Source organism: Tyto alba, unplaced genomic scaffold (genome assembly GCF_018691265.1).
Source record: "Tyto alba isolate M040663 unplaced genomic scaffold, T.alba_DEE_v4.0 Super-Scaffold_29, whole genome shotgun sequence".
NCBI lineage: Eukaryota > Metazoa > Chordata > Aves > Strigiformes > Tytonidae > Tyto > Tyto alba.
The window spans coordinates 6,000,418-6,014,708 of NW_024881303.1; the positions used below are offsets into that span (position 1 = coordinate 6,000,418).

Below are 14,291 nucleotides of genomic sequence, written 5' to 3' on the forward strand. Positions count from 1 at the left end.
AAATACCTGAGCCACGTAGACCAGCCACAGGCATGTTCCCAACCGATGGGAAACGTAAGGTGCTCTGACCCAGCTCAGCTCATCTCGCAGTGGCAGCTACCGTGCTTCCGCTGATCTTCCATAATTTGACATAAGCCTGTGGCACAAGACTGCACGAGTCTCCCAGGAAGGCTGCAATCAGGAACGCATTTGCTGGCTACAGTAAAGACAGAGAAGGGTACAGCAGTATGCAGCTGCATTTTGTGTGGCTAAGAAACGCACCTCCAGCCTAGGTGTTACACAACTGCACACACTTACAGGCAGTAGAAATCTACTGGAGGACTATACCTTTGCCTGCTAACCCCCAAAACATCATCTAAATCAACAGTATGTTATTTGCACTCAATAAAATCTAGCCTTCATAAACAGCACTCACAGGAACATGTTCTGGCTATGGGAGAACACATATAATCAGGAAGCATTACTTCATTAAGACTGTTCATTTGCTCTAATACTTATACTTGACCCTCTACCCAACACTCCCTACAACCAAAAAATAGAAAGAGACTGTATTTAACCAGTTCTTACAGATACAGGAAATAACAAAATCCAAGAGGAAGATATTTTCCTGACAGGGTATTTATACTGAATCATATCTTATTTTCCAGAACTTGCTTACAGACAGTTGTAAGGAAAGCCAGAACTGAGCACAGCAAGGCAACTCCCCTTACTCACAGAAAGAAATGGCTTCTGCCTAGTCTGGAAGGGCAGACATGGAGATCTCTCCTCGATCTTAAACCAAAGCACGTGTTCAAGTCTGGGTTTTGGGACAGCTGTGTTAAAAGGGAACAAAATCAGGGCAACTCAAGAGGGGGAAAGTCCCATGCCAGGTTGATGGGGTGGTATGGGGAAGCCATTGACCGGCCTCTGAAATCCTCCACTGGCATCAGACCTGTCCTCAAGTGTGCAAAGAGAAATGCTGGTGTAACTTGCACACGCAGCAGGAGCACAGAAGGGCCATCATGATGCCATGTGTGCCAGGGCTGGGCTCCTCACGGGGACCTTGGAGCAGCATCCGGATCCCCTCACGTGGGCATCCGTATGCTGGTATGATGGATGCAACAGCATGTCCAATTTACAGGGATGACAACGACAGGAGAGCAGCATGGGACACTGCTAAACAAAACAGAGGGGTCCCTCGGGGGACACTCACTGTGGCTGCAGAATGGGTGGCCAGGAGGACAGAGCTCAGCCCAAGTGACTGCACTGAGCCCCTTGCTGAAAAGAGGCAGAAGGCTGAGCATCCACTCCTGCAAAACCAGATGGTGCAAAAACCTGAGAAAGTGAGCCTGAGTTGTCAGAAGGGAACAGGGAGGGATATGGGGAAAGCAAATCAGGAAAGGAATAAAACTGGAGAAACTCTTGGCCTCACTTCACATGAATAAAGCCTCAAGCACAGATGGTGTTGCCAGTATATTAAAATAAATGGTAGGCTATCGGGGAACAGCCTTGCTGAAGCCCTTTATTACATCCCAGGCTTGGATGAGGCTGTGATTAGAATTATTCAAAAACAATGAAAAAAAAAAAAAAAGCAAGCAAAAGTCTCTAGTAATTCTCACTGTATCGACCCCTCTCTGTGATTAATGCTGATACCCAGCATTTTTGCAAAACAATGATTGCTGGAGGTTTGAGGTAATTATTTTATTGTCAAAATCTGAGCAATTTACTTATTTCCAATATATGTTCATAATTCACTCTCAGGCAGAGCAGGACTTGTATATATATCAAGAGAGCATCCTTCCAGGAAGGAACTTGGATCTCCTTTGATGCTCAAGTGGTCTTAATTTGAGCAAACACCAGAGGGGAGGTAGTTTTAGCATCAGTCATTTGCAGTTTGCACTGCCCAAGCAGAAAGAAAGCATATTTACATTCTCATTAGAAAGGAATATTTAAACTACCTTCTCAATAAATTACACTCTCTTTCCCTGCTACTCATCGCAATGAGCTCTTTTCCTCTATATTTCTCTTACCGGCTCTGCAATGGAGCCAGAATTTTAACCCAAAAGATCAACCTCTGACGCAAATCCCCAGAAGGAGAGAGGCAATTCAAGGCCAATGAACCTTCACATTTCCTCTCTCCATTTTTTTTTTTTTTTGGAGGGCTGAAATGCCATGAAAACAAACAGTTCTTTTGCACCGTAGTATAGATCACTAGTAGAAAATAAATGTGATTTCCCTGACATAAGGACAAGTCTCTTTTCACAAGGCAAAGGCCACCCAGACTAGCACATAAAGGAAAAATTAATAACTCTCACCCAGGGAAAGCTACTGCCCTGCCTGTGTTCTTCAATCAAGCTAAGTGATTACTAAAATCCAAAGGGAGAGAGGACTGAAAACCATCTCCTCCGTCTAAATGGAGCCAAGTTTTCCGAGACATATAACCTGAAGGATTGAAGAAGAGGCAAAACACACTGAGATGTGACACACACATAGGCTGAAATTGTGGACATGAGGAAAAAAAGGATTATTGCAGATTAAAAAGACAGAGAAGACACTATGATTTACATTACAGTAGAGCTGACAGACAAGGGGACAGACAGACAGTGCCAAGGCAGCTGACAGTCTAGAAGGATGCTTGCCTTGCCGTGCAGAAACCCAGATGGAGCTTGGTTAGCAGATGCAGTCCAGCCTTCGCAGCACGGAGCTCTGCACAGGCTAATGGACCTTATCCTTTAATCCAGGCAAAGAAACAAGATAAATTACTTGGAGCAGCAAACGCCAAGCCATGCTCCAAGGTAGACACATCCTAACTCTAAAGGCTGTAGCAAATGGATGGATAGAGCCAGATAACCAGAGGAGCTCAAAAACATTCAGCCACATGTTTAAGTTTTCCAGCTTTGCTTTCTTGGGCCAACAAGAGCAACTGGAGATGCAGGCAGGAAACCTGTTAAGAGCTCCTGGCTGGCCAGCTGCCTTTCCATGCTCTCTGGCAAGCCGAGAAAAGTGAATTTGCTCAGCTTTGGTCTGCCAGGCAAATTGTAGGAAACCAGTGGCCCAGACTTCAGTTCCCTTCAGCAAAACTTCCCTAACGCCCTCTCCTCACACAAGCATCACCCGATGCTCCCCTGCCCCAAGCTGGGGAGACAGCAGTTTCCACCACAGAAGCCATCGCTCCCTCCTTGTGGGTATTTCAGGAGATTTTTGCGTGGCAGGGTAGCAAGGACTAGGGCATGCAGGAGTGACAGCAGCCCTCAAGCCTGGCTTCATCCATGTCTCCCACCATCCATTAGAACCATCCCCGGGTCAGCTAGACCTCAGCTGGGACCTCTCATATCGACCATGTCAGCCACGGTGGCCAACGTCCCCTCTCTCCTCCCAAGAACTGGCAAACAATTTCTCTGTGGCTTCACACCACCTCATTCCAAACTGAAGAAAAAGAGGCAGAAGTGCTGTGGGTGGACAGGACCTCTTCACTCCCACCAGCAGCAGCCAGCAGCCCCAGTTTAACGTCTTATCTGATGAGAGTCTATCTTCTTCACGGGCACGGAGAGGGAGGCAGAGCCAAACCTGGGCAAACACCTCTAAATCCTCTTCCAGCTCCTGAAGGCAGCACTTAAGGGCTGGTAACAGATGGGCTTAGCCAGTCTTCCTCTGACATGGGTTTAAGTAAATGCATAAACTGTGTGGAAGGCCTGCTATTGCAAAGTAATGTACCTGAGGATGTTACAGTGCTGCTGTTTCTCGATATAGTCCACAAAAAAATCAGGCTAAAATATCAGCCCAAGTTTCCTGCTGGAGGTTTCCATGTAGAAAGGCCCCTGCTGTCTTCCCCTGCCTTGTGATGAACTGCAAGCGCACACCTTTATCACAGGCAATGGCTTTATTTCACCTACTTCTGGTAGCTGCTAGCTTTCAGAGCTCGAACTCACCAAAACACCCTCCAATCTCCTGTTTTACTCATCAGTATTCCCTTCTCTTGGTCTTGATTTCTCCTTCAAGTTGAGGTGCTTCCAAGAGGAAGGACGTGGCTCCAGCCCATTAGTGGTTCACACTCTGTGGCGGGAAACTCCTCATCCTGATCCACAGCACAACAGACGCACTGCCAGCTTCTTCCATTTCTACTGCACGGACCTCGTTTGCGAGGGCACGGCGGTCTTGTGCTGGATGGAAAAAGGGAAGAGCCGGGTGGTAGGTGAGGGCCACAGGGCTCAGACTTGTCCAGGTTTTGCACCTCCTGGAAGGTCCCCACTGTCCAAGGGGGCACAGGGCTGCTTCTCACCACGCCACTGAGCACCACGCTGCAGAGCATGCGCCGGACTGGTCTGCAAGGATCGTTATCTCAGCTGGCTTCAGAGCAGAAGTAGGAGCAAGTCGGGTCAAAGAAAGAAGCAATTTAAAGAGGGGAAAGAGACACCTTGAGATAAAATTTGATGAAAAGAAAAAGCTATCTCCGGTGTGAATTGTTCCCTCCTGGGAGCTGCTCTGTTGTTACAACAGCGTACGTCACACCGAGCTGGCAGAGAGGATCGTTATTGTTTACAGGTATGTGGATGCAAAATTTCCTTTGACAAGGCAAACCTAATTAAATATGAGTCTGCTCCAGGATTAAGACGCGGCTACAAACAGTCTCTTAAAACAGTTAAAAAAGAAGTCATTCCAAACAGAGTACACATCCCTCATGAGGAACAGAAACTTGACTTCGGCACAGACTGACGATGGGAGCTTTATTACTGCTTGAGAGAGGGAAGGGGAGCTAGCAGGGAACATATGGAACCGTGTAAATTATTTGAAGCACCCAGGAAGACAGGAAAAATAATCATCTATATTTCTGAGATTGCTCATTTCAGTCTGCATCCGTCTGGAACACAGACCTCACGTGGCCAATGCCTTGTGCAACAAACCTCCCGTGAACATGTACGGGGCAAAGCTACAGAGGGCAGGATAGCTGCAGGCAGCTGCACTTCGAACAGGAAGAAAAATTTTCTGCCTCTGATCCTGGTTCCTGCCAGCCCCCCCCTCCTGGCACTTCTATGGACTCAGTCCCTTCTGTTGGGATGGTGATATTTTGTGTGATCCTTTGCTCCCTTTCCAGGGCGAAATGCAGGTGTGCATGTCCTTTCTCCAGCAAGAGAAAGGAAACGTCCCAGAACTAATTTAATTCCCCTTGTTCAAATCCCTACTCAGCTAAAGGCTCCCTCATGAAACCAATGGGGGTCACTTGGCCTCTCTGTGTTTTTGCTTACCACCTGTAAAACGTGGATACCCGTTCCAGGTTAATTAAGAAGATAAATGCATTAAAGATTAAAAGGCACTCTGATGTTCCAATAACACGAGCTGTAAGAGTACTTAAAATAGATCCATTTTGGGCAGCAATTAAAGAACATACTACTAACTTCTGAGTCTTAGCTTCTGCCTTCCTAATGCTGGTTATTTCTGCCCATAAAAGCATTAATCCTATCTTCCTGTAAAAAAGACATTTCAAATATTCATCATCTTCCAGTACTCTGTCTCTGCTACTCTGCCTTACTGTCATTAACCAGAGGCATCTGTTACACAGTTTATGCAGTATAATTTGTGACCATAGATCTTCAATACAGCTAGAGCTATTCTCTAAGTAACTACTCAGAGCTGCAAATATTTTTTATCAAAAAAAAAAAAAATCACATTCCAAAAGAGTGTTTATTATGCAATTGCTGTGTCATTACCTAAGTGAGAGAGTTATATGACCTTCCATTATTTTAAGAACTAAGATAATACACACAAAAACACATGAAATGCAGGCAAGCACTATGGCATTAACAAATAGCTTGGGAGCTTTGGGACATTTTCATGCTCTACCACAAAGTTCCCAGACCAGTTCAAGCTAAGTTACCATGTATTGGCTCACAGTTTGTAAAATAAGGATTCTCACAGACACTAGAAGAATAAATACTCTTACGAAGTGGGAGAAGAGCACAGTCACAGTAGCCACCACCAACAGAAAAGCAGAGGACCTTGATCTCCATGGAGGTATACAACAAAGACCATCTAGTTTAACATTCATGAGGAATAACCAAAGGATCCAGAAACTGTTCACTATGTTTGAACACACCTAAACTGACTGCATTTCTCCTTGTAATGCATAAATGCTTAATCACAAAAGAGGTAGCCAGGAGAAATTATATATTTTTATTCATTCCCAGAAAGCCCAAGTTTCCAGCCCTTCTGATGCTCCACGAACAGTTAGTGTTCACCTACCACACATCACATACGTATTTACCAAGAAACAAGTACAGAAAAGTCAAAATCGTCTCACACACAATACAGAGGTCCCAAAGTACTGCCATTTCCTTCATTGGCAACCTCTGAAGACAAAGCGTTTGAACAGGACACCAAAAGAGATCCCAAAGCATGTTCAGACCTTCCGTCTCCATTGCTGCAGGCCATCAGAACAGCTTTTGGAGAGTCAAATTCTCTTTTATAAAGGCACAGATGACATCATCTTCTGCTTTACTTTTTGTCTGAATATTGCTTGTTAGAGAGTCAGCTGATGGACTGTAAAACTGACTGCCTCATTACCAGCACTTATAAATTGCTTTTGCTCAGCTGGTGTTAATATAGGAACATCTGACTTCCCAGAATTGACATTTTTAATGATTCTGTTTCTCCAGCACTTTCTCATTGACCACTACAAAAATTCAAACTGTCTCTTGCTCTGCCAAGCTGTTTGTGGATCAAGTTACTTGTTCTCCAGGGATTTGCAGTGTGTCAGCCATCAGACCAAGCAAACTCAATAATAACTGACCTGAGAATAGCTACGCCAATACTTCTGGGCTCTTCTGTACTATAGATTTTAGTGTTAAATGTCAAAATTCTGAAAGCCAGAAGACAGACACATCCCCAGGAGAAGGACATATGTGCAAAGTACTTAAAAAATGGAAAATGCCTACTGTAAAAGTTTGGTGCTCAGATGGTGTACCCTCATCTTGTTGGGTACCGTTACCTTTCTTCAGGTCTTCATTTCCTATGCCCTATCCCAGGTCAAGCAGAACAACCTCCCCTTCTAAACCATATTTCACTTGCACAAGATGGGAAATTCTGCATATCTCAGCACTATTTGGCTGAGATCCTCTCCGGGATGCACAGACACACGCAGTGGGCTGTGGCGGGTGGGAGCACAAAGCCCCTGACCCAGGAGCATTCAGAATAGCTGCAGCTCCCCGCTCCAGGGGCTGCATCTGGGGAGGTACAGAGGTTATGAAGCTGCCTTAAAATTAAAGTCAAGTTAATTTTAGCTTTAGAAGAAAATCACTTAAAGGAAGTAGATTTCAAAGAGTTAGCTTCAGATGAAAAGCACATGGAGAAAAAGGGTTTCAAAGAGAAATAGTCCATGCACATGTCTAGCAGATCTAAAGCTTTACGAGCCCTTCACGGTGAGTCTGGTTTCTCCATGTGCTCCAGCAGAACAATGTGGGCAGCTCTTCTGCCCTCCTGACAGGTTTGGGGGATTCCTCCTATTCTTTCTCCCTTTCCTGCTGACACAAGCTATACGCTTTTTCCACCCTTCCTGTTCTCCTTAATATACCCTATAAAGGAACCCATAACCAGGACCAGGTATGGGCACAGCCCAGCGTGTACCCACACACCCAGGACTGGGGAACCAGGGCAGAAACTCCTGCCTGGTATGAACTGGGAGGGAGGGAAGGGCTGCACTACTACAGCAGCATCTCAGGGAAAAGGAGCCCAGCACTGCCACGGAGATGTGACAGCAGCTCCCACTCCCCATGCACTCCCAGCAAATGAGCCCTTCAAACACCTGGGTTCAACTCCTTGCTTGGCCTCAGATTTTCAGTGTGAGCTCACTGAAGTCCTTGGTTTCCTTTGTGCCTCTAAAACATAAATCATTTCCTTTCCTCTTAGGAGCACCGTGGGCATCAGAACATTGTAGATGGGAAAGGAAGCAATATAAAAGATCCATTAAGGTCATCTAGACAGAAAAAAAAAATAAATAAATGGCTCTTTACATAAGTGTTTACCTGGTGGAATAAGAGGGGTGAGTCACAAGCAGAGAGATTGATCCCACCACATCTCCTCTTTTCTCGCCTGCAACACCACTGTACAGAAGTCCCATCTAACCCTTAAGGATGAACTTGGCTCAGTCACAGCCTCATCTTTGCTGCAACTGCACAGACTGCAACAGTTTCAAAATAAAAGGCAGTCCAAACCATTTGGATCTGGTGACATACAACTCAGCCAGACACTTCCAGAGAATGCAGAAATGCATGTCTGCCCAGTCCTTTCAGGTGCCCAGACTTGGTGCTCTGCAGCTGACCCAACCTGACAGACTTCACAGGGGGCTCCTCCAATTTGCATGAGAGTCAATAAAACGTAAGTTAGGGAGAAAAATCCTGCCTTTTGCCACACAGTCAATTTATTCCACGTCTGAAATTTTTTGAAAGATGGCCTTTTCAAGGTCTAGGGAAGAGAGAAGGTAGTGGAGAATGAAGGCTGCAGTATGATGCAATATTACACATCAGAAACTGAACTGGACCCATATGTTCAGAATCAGATCTCCGGAAGAGATACTGCAAATTGCATCCTCCAGAATGGCTCCATGCTAGGGGAAAGACCCTTCATAACAGATGCTATTACACAAGGACTGTTAAAGCTACATATGGTTTCAAAGCCCAGGCCTGCTTATCTTTTGTGCATGATTATTACAGCCTCTCCAACCAGAGAGGTTTACTGCACACCAGGGACAGCTTCAGCCTCTGGTCACTGCTTTCTCACCTGCCTCATTTATGAACCCATGTGATGGGCATCTCCTGCCGTGAACCCCTTCCTCCAGCAGTGAAAGTGGTAGGGCTGGAAACGCAGCCCTGACTCCAGTTCAGACCTGCATCAGCTATGAACAGAGCTGTGCCTGATGATTTACACAGAACAACCTCCTCTCTAGCTCCAAAGTTCACGGTAACAGCCTGTATCATACACAACAGCATCTTCAGCAGTCTTTAGACAGCCTTCCAGACAAAATAACCATTGCTCTGCACCCTGTTCTGGGAACAGGACTCCTGTCAGAGCCCTCTGGGGACACAAGCCAGATAACATTGCATCAGCCACCCTAGCTGGGATGGTTGAATCCCTGAGGAGATATCACTGCCATCTTCCTCCACGCTGCACAACGTGATGCCTGGTGTGTGGGGACGCACCTCCAAGTTTGCAAAATGCTGTCTCTCTCACATTACAAAGCACTGGCATCATTAGCCAGGATGCACCGATTCAGAGGCAAAGCTCTGCCAAGCCATCGACCCTGCTACTTAAGATCCTGAACCAGGCAAATAGCTTTAGATGGTTAACAGCTTAACACTACCTTCTCACTATTGCTAGCAGTCCTACCGAGCTCACCAAGCCAGCCCACTCCACCCCTGAGTGCAGAAAATACGCTGCTCCTCTCATGCTTTCTCTCAAGACACCACAAAGATCTTGCACCAAGGAAACGAGGAAGATAAGGACACAAAGCTGCTGAAGCGACTCCTGTCATAAACTTGTATCTCTTATACTTCCTCTGAGCACTGTCACATACCTCTTTAATCCAGCTTGACAAAGCCAATCAGAAAGCCTTAAAGACTTAGAATTATTCCCCTCACACAGCTCCTGTCCAGCCTGATGGGACAACAGGACACGTGAAACAGATCTGACATGGCAACCATCCAATCTGATGTTTGTCAAGCAGGAGTTTCAGGGACGGGGAGGTATCAGACCTAATGCAAACTCAATATGCCCTCAAAGAGCAACCCTCCCACAGACTTCTTGACATACGAACTTTGAATTCAAAGGAAGCTAACAACACTAAAGCAGGCTAGAAACAGCATTACAGGGGGAGAATGGCCAGGTTAAATCAGAATTAAACATCATGGGGAAGCAATAGTCCTTACAATACAACATATAAAAGAGCTTTGGAATTTCTTTATTTTATGAGCTTCTTAAAACGGTTACTTCTCTAACAGTCAGACACAGAGAGACCTTCTGTACAGATGTGGTTCAGTTCCCACCAACTCACCTGAAAGGTTGCCTCTGGTTTTGATGGGGCTTGGCTTGGAAATTGAATATGCTGGGAAATGATCCCAGTGCCCTTAGGCAAGCTGGGCAACTTCCCTCCTAAACTCTACCTCGTCCCACACCAGCTTTGACTTGCATCAGGTGGACATCACACATATAAACACTGATAATCTATTTGCAGGTGGAATAAATGAGCCCAGACATTAAACACAGAGCCTATATGTACAGTGGGAATAAACTGTATAAAACTTTATAGAGGCTTTGTAGGTTTGTCCTGCTTAATGCTGCCAGCATAGGGTCCCATGGTTGGACCATACACCCCTTAAAAATGCCAGAAAAGTGGCACTTACAAAAATGCTGCTGAAGTAGAAAATGGGCTGAGGAGCACCTACCCAACTACCCTACTCGTTTTGTCCTCACAGGACATATATCCCTGCAACAACCCATCTTGAGCAAAGGAAACTGAAATTTCCCCAGAAATCTCATCTGAGAAGTTATTTATTTGCCTACCTGTGGAGCAAGACAACACTACGCTCTGGGAATGAAGGAGCAGATCTGGGAGTATTGTCGTGATTTGAGGCTGTTCCGCAACCAACCACCCCAGCTGGTCACCCTCCCTTCCCCCTCCCCACCTGGGAATGGGGGAGGGAATTAGAGGGGTGAAGGGAGACTCGCAGGCTGATAGGAACAGTTTAATAATGGCAATAAAACAAGAACAATGATGATGAAAATAAAAAAAAATATATATATATAAACAGGCAATGCACAACATAATTGCTCACAACCCGCTGACCAATCCCCAGCCCATTCCCGGCCAGCGACCCCGAGATACCAAGATCCCACAATCACAATCCCGGAAGCGAGAGAGAGAGAGCCCCTTCCCAACCACCCCTCTTCTATATAGTGAGCATGACGTTCCATGATATGGAATATTTCACTGCCCAGTTTGGGTCTGGTGCTCTGTCCGTGCTCCCTCCCTGCTCCCTGTGCCCTTGTGCACGGGCAGGACATGAGGAGTCGGAGAGTCCTTGAAGTCTCGGTAGCAGCTGAGAACACCAGTGTGCTATCAGCATTCTTCCCATACCAAACCCAAAGCTAAATCCAAAACACAGCACTCATCTAGTCCCTGAAAAGGAATATCAACTCTATTTCAGCCCAAACCAGGACAAGTATCCAGAGCAGCTCTCTCCTAAATGAAAACTCAGGCCACGCTGGGACCCACCCCAGCTCGATCAGTTGTCACTGTTGGATGGAATTTCTTCAGAAATGAACCTGGCTCTGTGTTTAGCTTGAGAGCCAACCTGTGAGACTTCTCAGCACAAGGGACTGTCCCATGCAAAGTGAAGAGCAGGAGACGTGTCCTCTGTAAGGGTAAAGGAAGAAGGGGCTTTTTCTCTTACCCAGACCCTGGTTCTGCTGCTCCCACTCGATGGTGTCAGGAACCTGGTAGGACACCCCGGCCAGCTGGGCCACAGGGTTTTCCAGGCCAGCTATGGGCTCCTGGGAGGTCTCGCCTGGAAGTGTGAAACCTGGCAGCTCTGTGTCACCCTCCATGCTTTCGTCCATCAAATCTATATCTTTGTCCTCCTCGTCTTCCTCTTCCTCCTCTTCTTCTTCTTCCTCCTCCTCTTCATCCTCTTCCTCTTCTTCACCCTCTGGCCAGGAAGACACAAAAAGAATATGAGGCAAGATTCCACAAGACAGAAGGTTCATACATCTCTATAGGTGAGCATGAAGACAGCCAGCTGATACCACTTCTCCAAATTCATTCAGACCAGCTGAATGAATTTGTGCCTGTTTTCTAAGAGGAAACACACCCAAAGGGGGGTAATTTGGAAGAGCTCACCACTGTTTAAAGTTGCCAAGTAACAATGAGATGTTGTCGTAGACTGTTAAACGCATTAATGTGAAATACTGTTATTTTGCTTCCTAACACCAGAGTACAAATAAGCATGTGTACAAATATCTGAGTGTATGTAACTACAGTGCTCTCTGCTCAACTAATTTCAGCTCAAGTGAGAACGATTTCCCTGATTTCTGATCCTGCAAGCAGAAATAAGTTCGTTCTACTATTAAGCCTTTCACAGCTCTGGAAAGGATGTCACTTTCCAGCCCAATTAGACTGATACGGCCCCTCCTCCAGAAAAAGCATCTTGCTTTGATGTGTGTGGGCAGATCAGCTCTTGGGTACAGAACAGCGGTGATGGTATTGATCCTCAGCAGCTTTATACCGGCACTCCTGTCACAATGGATTTACACCAGACAAAGGCATGACCAAGGAAGACTTAATTCAGTATTGGAAAGAAGGCAGCACAGCCAAGACTTCATGTGAGAGCAGATAAATGTGACACCAAGGAAACCCTTGCGGTCTCTCTATCAGAACAGAGACCTGTCTTATTCCAAAGCTGACGGTACTGTTAACGTAAAGAGAGATAAATATTTAAGCCATATTTCATTCTAAATCTAAAATGGCAACACAAGAACAACCATACTGGATGACACCAAGGGCCCTTTCTGCCCACATCCTATTTCTGACCACAGCTAGCCCCGGGTGCTGAAGACCAGAGCAGGGCACACCCAGAGCCAGTCTTCCCACAGTCTCTCTTCCCAGCCCTTAGTTATCAAAGATTCAAGGACTTCCTCAGCCAGAATTTGCATCCAAGCTATTTAATAACTACTAAAGGAGCTACCCACCATGAAAATATAGTATCTGGAATAACAACATGCTTTGAATTTCTCATGGTTAGTTTTTCAAAGCTGAGAACTAAACCATAATATTTATGCATTTTATCTAATTTACACGAAGCTCTGCTCAGCGCTGTAGAAAAACTCCCTCCTGATGTACTCAGACTGGGAGAACCCATCACCCTGCATCTGAGCAGCTGGTTTAGCTGGGAGTCTAAGACCACATTAAAAACTAATGATCCAGCAAAATCAACATTTGTTATCTATGTATTCCTTTATTTCTGTTGGAGTTGTACCTCACACAGGTTACAGGCGCTGCAATAAGATGGAACAGCTGAGGTAGGACACCTGAGGGGCTGCACATATCATACGTGCTGTAAGTAAAGCAGGTGATGCTTCACTTTTCTCCTTTCTGCTGTGGGATGCAAAGGCACTCCAGCAATGTTGTTCCACAAAACATCCGAGAAACAAAGTGGGGAACTGTGGGGAAGCTATTTAATTGGTGGCTATCTGACCTGAATTAACTGAGGGGAGCTGGCCTCCACTTCACAGACTGGAATACTTGGGGAAATCAGTGCACTTTACAAAATCATGACATTCACCGTGCTGTTATATGTCACCTCTTTTCCTTCTAATTCAAGGATTTACTTTAAAACACTGCATGTTTTTTTCCAGCTCACCAGACGAGACAATTTCGCTTGCCACCTTTCAGTTCTAGCCCTGCATTTCATACAAATGAGCTGCTGTTTGAATTTAGCTGCATCATCATGCTATAGCATGGCTGTCAGTACCTGGAAAGGAATGATCACTCCTGCAAACAATTACACCATGCAGAGCATCTAATGGATCTTACAGGGATATAGTTAGCCCCTTAAATTCCCATTACATTTTATAGGCAGTTTCTATCTTATAATGTGCCCGTTATTTCAAAACAACATAAGAATTTTCTCTATCAAACTGCATGTTTTCATACAAAAGACACAGCTTCTGTAAACCTGAGCATGGCACCTGGAGAGTGCTTGCAGGAAACCTGCAAAGACAAGTTAATGTAGGTCTTTTGCCTCTGCTGAGAGCAACACAGCTGTAAACATTTCCAAACTTTAATAGCAAAGACACCACAGAAGAGGAGCATGAACAGAGGTTTTTTTCCTAGATGTACTGGGTGAAAAAACAACCAAGTGAAATCAGGGATCAGATTATCTCTGAAAAACTAGTATGGGACAAGGCTTTTAGAAGCTTTTTGCAATTCTGGCAAACCAAATCAAAGACACCTGCCAGGATCTAGTTTTGAAGCAGCAGATAGCCATCTCTGTACCTCCGAAGTCTAGAAGGCAGCCAAGCTGAACACCCAAATTGAAAGTGCCAAGACTACTTATCACATCTGATCATCACCAAGCTACATCAATCATCACGCAGCCACAGCATAAAGATGTGAATAATGTAGTCCTTGTAGCACAACTGCTGCTGGGGGAAAAGAAAAGGCTCTTAACTTGTTTCTTACTCCTCTATCTCATTCCTACTTCTGAAAAACAGCTTTTTTAACCCCCCATCCCAAAATGAGAAGAGCTTGCCTTGCTGCAAGGTGCAGC

At 45.4% G+C, this 14,291-nt stretch overlaps 1 protein-coding gene across 3 annotated transcripts in view; it reads right to left on the minus strand.

Annotated features, from left to right (window-relative positions):
* ARMH4 (armadillo like helical domain containing 4) overlaps positions 1-14,291 on the minus strand; it is a 69,803-nt gene that overhangs the window by 32,738 nt on the left and 22,774 nt on the right. For all 3 annotated transcript variants that reach the window (XM_042799021.1, XM_042799020.1, XM_042799019.1), the window contains exon 5: positions 11,418-11,672. In XM_042799021.1, the coding sequence (XP_042654955.1) occupies positions 11,418-11,672 (255 nt within the window). The remainder of the gene's footprint in view (positions 1-11,417; positions 11,673-14,291) is intronic.